The 6,514-nt window shown below is 50.9% G+C and overlaps 1 protein-coding gene across 1 annotated transcript; it reads right to left on the minus strand.

The window, feature by feature from the left end:
* Positions 1-3,152: 3,152 nt before the first annotated feature.
* On the minus strand, positions 3,153-5,004 carry BSX (brain specific homeobox). The gene is made up of 3 exons (XM_054395722.1): positions 4,737-5,004; positions 3,531-3,727; positions 3,153-3,389 (listed from the first exon to the last, which is right to left on the minus strand). The coding sequence occupies exons 1-3, from the start codon at positions 5,002-5,004 to the stop codon at positions 3,153-3,155; spliced, it is 702 nt and encodes a 233-aa protein (XP_054251697.1).
* Between the last annotated feature and the right edge of the window lie 1,510 nt (positions 5,005-6,514).

Here is a 6,514-nt window from a genome sequence, read left to right on the forward strand (position 1 = left end):
CATATTCTTTATGCTATTGCAATTTACTGTAGAAGCAATCCCTAACAGGAGCTGATAGTTATCAGATGCTTGGCTTGTGGGCAGCGTGGATGTTACATCTTGTTCATACCTATTTGAACTATTCAGTGACTTTGGGAGTTAGACAGAATCTCATCTGGTTTACAGTCCTCATCCTTGACAGTGTGTCTTTAGAGATCTAATGATGGAACATGACTTTTAGGCTTATTTAATGTCTTTCACTGTGCCCCAGAAAACCTGTGGCCCCTTGCTGCTAAAGGGGTCCCATGAACATGGCCCTGCCCAGAGGTCTGAGGTGAGGATACCTGAGGGTTTTATCTGCCCTCACCTCCCACCTGCAGCGCTGTTTGGGTTGTGGCACAGTAAAGGTCCTGTGCTGCAGAGCCTGTTCCTGGATGTACTCCTGAATCCCAGCATACTTCCCTTCCTTGAGAACCACCAGTGTGCAAATGCTCCAGTCCCTGCCCCTGCAATGAGCACCAATTTTGGGGGTGCTTGGCACAGAAGGAGTGTACTTGGTTACACACTCCTCAATCTGCACTGGGAGGGCAGAGCATGGCAGTGCTGACACCACCACTTTCATGACATCCCCTGCATGCCTTGCAAAAGAGTGCTGCAAACGCATAGAGGAGGAAAAAGTTGACTTTGTGTGCCCATGCCCAAAAAAAATGTCACTTGTGCATCTTAATCTTCTATTTTTACTTTCTCCTGCCTTTTCCCTTCATGTTCTTTGCAGCTCAGAAGTCTTTTTTTACACACCTTTCTCTTTTATAATTAGAGAGAACATTTATTTGCAGAAGTAAAAGGAATCACACACAACTGTAAAGAAAAAAAATGTTTTTAATGTCCCTTTTCACCTAGGTGCAATATATATATATATTTTTCTTTTTTTTTTTACTTTAGACTTGCTCCTAAGATTCTCTCTCACTAAAGGGATTTATTTTGTTTTTCCCTAAATACTTTGCTGCCCAATCCTATTACCAAAGGCAAGTGACTGGTGTGAATTCAGTAGCCCCTGCAAGCAGAGTGTGGCTTGCCAGGCCAGCTCTGAGCTGGGCATCCACAGCACATCCACAGCTCCGGAAAGAGCAGTAATAGTCAGAGGAAAAAGAAAAGAATTACCATGTAAATATCACAGTAGAGCTTCTCTTTTATATCACTTTTAATAGTTCCTAATGAAATGCACACTCAGGGGGAGGCTGACAATCAGCACAGAGCAAAACAAACAAAATACGTGGTGGGCGACTGAATAGGGATCTACAACAGCACCGAGTCCAAAGCTTATTGAGGTGGTTTCCATCACCTCCCTGCCTACAGCTGGGTAGGTGTGGAGAGAAAGGAAGAGCCACGAGCCGAAAGAAGCATTTCCAGCCAGCACCATGGCAATGGAAAACAACCTGCTGTACCCTGCACTTGGCTCTCCAAATGATCTTCAAATCACACCAAGGCTTTAGGGAGAAATTGGTTTCATTTTTCTTCTGAATTTTTTTTTTTTTTTTTTTTAGGGAGGTGTGTGGCATTTTACCTTTTTTTTTTTTTTTTTTTTTTTTTGATGAAAATACTTGTCCTGAAAATATTTCTGTACACCATTTAAAAGACAACTAACCAGTTCCTGGACAGATGGTTGGGTATTGAGTATCTTTCCCGATATCTGATCTTCATTCTTTTACACGTAAAAAAAGAATAAAACCAAAACCAACCGAAAAACCAACCAAACAAAACCAGAAACCAAAACCCGAAAGAAACAAAAGGAAAACCCACAAAAATGAAGCAAACATACACATTTCAGTCATCATACATTAAACAGGGACACATTTTCTGCGTGTCCCAGAGTCCAAAATGCCCTGAAATGTCTAACGACATCAGACAACCAAATTAACTTCCCGTTAAAAACCAACACAAAACACAAACCAAAAAGAGGGGGGGGTAAATAACCCAACGAGGCACCGAGATGCCAGAGGGGTTGCACAGCCAGCGTTTGAGCAAACACAGCGTTTGCTGCAGGTTTTTACCGAGGAAAGCTCCAACCTTCCCCTGGAGATGCAGTCTCCAGTGCACTCCCAGCGCATTTGTCAGCCAGCAGCTCACCACAGAACAAAACAAAACAAAGCAAGCAAGCAAACAAACATAATAATAAACCCAAAGAAATAATAATTTAAAAAATAATTTCTTCTTTTACCTGGAAATTAAACCATTTCCCTGGGAGGAAGAAAAAGGCAAAGCGAGCACGGAGGGTGGCTGCTCTATCTGACTGCAGTACGGGAGCTCAGAGAGGCGTTGGGGCAGAAGCAGGCTGGGGAGAGGGAGAACAGAAGCCAAAGGTGGGAGCAGCTCTGCGGCTCTTTGAGAGGAAAAGAAAAACTATCCGAAAGGTGTTTCACGACTGGAAGCCGTGAAAGAGTCAGGCTGCCCATGCAGGTGATTCTCCGAGATGGAGAAAATCTCTTTTGCTCCGAGCAGTCCCGGCAGGATCGAGAGATTCCTGCTGCTCCCCCTTCCCTTTCCCCATCTCGGAATTAAATAAATGCTTGGTTTGGTCTCACCTGTTTCTTCCGAGTGCTTTTGTACAATTCTTTGGGTTTGTTCTTTCGGTTGTTTTTTGTTGGGGTTTTTTGTGATTTTTTTTTTAAATTTTATTTTAAATATACGGTGTCCTGGAAGCTCTGTCCGGGATGAAACCCCGACCTACTGCGCCGAGGAGGATGCGGCGAGCACCAGTCCAGCGCGGGAGTGCTCTGCGGGGTTTGGTGGGGTCAGAGCGAGGGATCCCCGCTGCCGCTCAGTGACCACAGCAAGCTGCTACTGTTGCACCTTTATTGGAAAGCTCGGGGAACAGGAAGAAGTCCGATATTTTGAAGGGAAGGGAAAGGAAACTTGCCTTGTTTTGCTCTGCCACATCGGGCCAAGCTCGGGGGTGATGCCGGGGGTAACGCGGTGCCCCCGCACCGCTCCGCTGCCTTCTCCCTGGGCTTGCTCGCCGGGGAGGGGGCTCCCCCCTGCATCAACACCTCCTTCCAAAACGTGATCCCCTTTCCTCGGGACTCCGGCACAGCTGGAGGCTGGGGATAAGGGGCGGCTTGCGGGACTGGGGCTGAGGCAGAGCCGCCCCGGAGGGGCAGGTGAACCCGGGCCGGCTAGAGACGGTGGGGGCCGGCGCAGAGGTCCCCCTCCTCCAGGATGTCCACCTCGTCCTCGGGGTCCTGCAGGAGGAAAGGGCCCTTGCGGGGCTCGGCGCCGGCCCCCTCGGTCAGCTCAGGCTCGGGAGAGCTCAGCTCCCGGCTCTCCTCGGCACCCGGCTGCTTCGGATCATCCTGCGTTTTCCGCAGCTGCTTTTTGTGCTTCATCCGCCGATTCTGGAACCAAGTTTTCACCTAGGAAGAGCAGGAGGGAGGGAAAAAAATAATAGTTAAAAAGTCGGGGGGGAAAAAAGGCAATAAAAATTAAAATGTGAAGGTGGGGATGCTGCGCGGGATACGGGATGGGGACGGCTCCCAAGACCCCCTCAGCAGTACCTGCGTCTCGGAAAGACTGAGGGCCGTGGCCAGTTCCACCCGCTCGGGTGTGGACAGGTAGCGCTGGATCTCAAACCTCTTCTCCAGGCCGGATAGCTGCGAGTCCGAGAAGACGGTGCGGGCTTTGCGGCGGCGGCAGTGCTTCCCGGGAAGCTCGGCGTGAGCGTGGTGCTGGAATAGGGCTGGCACCGGCACTCCTGGGGGGACACACAGCCGAGACCCGGGCTGCCGTCGGGCAGGGAGCCGGTCCCGGAGCTGCCCGAGGACATCTGCCCTCTACGACCCCCGGCTGGGCGGCAAAGGCTCGGAGTTGGGCTCTCACCCTTCTTTTTTTTTTTCCCCACCCGTTTATTTCGTTTGTGAGGTTATTTTATCGGTTTGGTTTTTTTTTCTTGCTCTGAAAACACGGGGCTTTGCAAAGCGCTTTTCCTCTGCTGAACCCAGCAAGGCAGGGTTCAGCAGAGGGCTGCTCCCTCAACCTTCCCACGGCTACTTGCTCAGCCCTGCCAGGAAAACCTTCACCTGCCGGCAATTAAACCACAACGAAATGGAGGCGGAAAGATACAAAGCAACCCTAGAAAAGGCTGGGGGGAGGAGAGTGATCCTCCAGCAGCCCCACCGGTGCGTAACTTGAGGTGCCCGGTGAGAAACTTTGAAAGAGGGTTTGCTTCCAGAGCAGGGAACGGGCCCGGGAAGGTCTAAGTGCCCATCACCAAGCTGGCAGAGCCCCTGGCTCCAGCCGGGGGAGGAAACCTGTCCAGCCCCTGGGAGTGGAACAGGCACAGCCCCAGCAGTGCTGCTGAAGGGGAGAAAGCGAAGCCCGGTTACCGTCTGGAGGGACAACGCAAGGAAAAAGAGATGCTAGCGCTCTCAAAATAAAAGTAATTTTAAGTATAAATCAAGATCTTGATCAATCTAGTGCCTGACGAGCGCAGCGCAGGGTGCTCCTTTACCCGATAATGAAGCTGGCACTGCCCGGGGCTGGGGGCTGCGGCCGGCGGGGCTCGGGCAGCTGATGGCTGCTGCCCGGAGCCGGGGTTTAGGTGAAGGATGCGGCTAGGTGCCCATCACCACAGAAGAGTTCGTCCTTCCCTGCTGGAGCCTGTCCCGTCCGAGGCTGCGAGCTCCTGTCCCCACCCGAGTCCCCACCTCGACACCACTTGGCCACAAACTCCACAAGTTCCTCCTGCGAAGGGCTGCACTTACCCGAGGTGGTGAGAAAGTAGGGGTGGTGGTGGTGATGCTCCGGCTTATGCAGGGCAGGATGAGGGTGAGGCGCCAGGAGGGTCGGGGCTGGCATCAGGGGGTACCCATAGTCCAAGAGGGGGACACGGGAGGCCAAGGAGCCGGGGAAGTGCTCGGGAGGCACCTCCCGCAAGGGCTTGGGCTTGTGCAGCAGGATGTCCTCGATGAAGAAGGAGGTGGGCCTGGGCGCCGAGACGGGGTGCACGGGCGAGGTGAAGTTGAGGTTCATTACTGTTGTCCCTTCTCAGGCAGCAGGGAAGGGAAGGAGCTGGGCTGAGCGCTGGCTGCCGGAGAGGGAGGCCGCCTGCACCTAGCGGGACCGAAGATAATAAACAAAAATAAAGATAATAAATAAATAACGATTTAAAAAAATATCCAGAGCAAAAATAAATAACAACAATTTGAGGGGAGGAAAAAAAAATTAAAATCTCCCCCCCCAGCCAGAAATAAACGGGAAGAGCCGGGGGATGAGAGGTAGGTGGGTGGGCGCGGGCTGCGCGGGGAGCTGCGCACCTTTGAGGCGCGGTGGGCAGTGGGCTCTGCAGAGAACCAATCGCCAACGCCCGGGGTGGGGTGGGACGAGCCACCCGAACCGCGGAGGGGGCGCGGAGCTTCTCCGATACCGCGCAGCCTCCCCCGAGCAGCGCAGCAGCTTCAGCCCCGGTCCCAGCGATGGGTTTGGGACCTTTTCCCAAACACAGGTGTTTGGTCCTTTTCCTTTTAAAAGCAAAAACCTGGGGGAAGGGAGGATGATGAGGTGAGGGGGCATTAGTGGCACTTTCCCGACCTGCTCCATGCTCTACTTGTCCTTTTCCACTCAGGTTCTTACCCTGCTGGGGTTTTGTCCCCATCCAGTGCCTGCTCAGTGTTGTGCTCACACATAGTTTGTTTCTGTTTGTTTGTGGGTTTATTTGTGGGTTTGTTTGTTCACCCTTTTTTGGTTGTTGGTTTTAGTTCCTGTTTTGGGTCTTTCCTCTGTTTGTCTTTTGTTTTTTCTTTTCTTTTTTTCCCCCTCCCCTAATCTGTAACATTCATTTCCCAGGAGTCAATTTGCTCAAATGAGGGTGATACACCACATCAGAGCTGAGATAATTTCGGTTCGCATCTCAGAAAATTGCTCTAATTATTGATGTTAAACTCAGGGAAATTAAAAGAAGGCACTTCTCCTTCATCTCCTGATTTTAAGCTCTAATTTGTTGAAATCGAGTTGTCATCACAATTCCAATCACTACTGTTAATAGTAAAAGTGTTCTAATAGAGCCAGAATTCGCACAACCCATGCTATTAGATAATTAAGAAAGATGTTAGAAAGGCAAGTGCTAATCCTTGGGCACACGGACAGCATTTCCATCTGATCCAGCAGGTAGAACAAATTAATTACCAGAATCAATTAGTCCTAAAAGTACAGTTCTCAGGGAAGTGTAAGCCACGTCTTCCATATGGATGAGCTGGTAAATGGTAAATAGATGAGGGGGAAAAAAAAAAAACAACCAAACCTTTGAAAGAATAGAAACTGCAAGCGTCCGGCGTTAATGAACCTGCAACTCGTGGTGCCTGCAGTTTTCCAGTGGTGTCTGCTCTTCCCTGGCACCACACATGTGGGCAGAGCAGTGGGTGGTGCCCACTCAGGGCACCAGGGTAGCCAGTTATCTCATGAGGCAGCTTTGGAAATACAGATGTGGTGGCTCCAACATCAGCTCCACTTGGCCAGAGCTGGAGGGGACTGGAGAGCTCCCCAT

This window comes from Indicator indicator, chromosome 34 (assembly GCF_027791375.1).
Source record: "Indicator indicator isolate 239-I01 chromosome 34, UM_Iind_1.1, whole genome shotgun sequence".
Lineage (NCBI taxonomy): Eukaryota > Metazoa > Chordata > Aves > Piciformes > Indicatoridae > Indicator > Indicator indicator.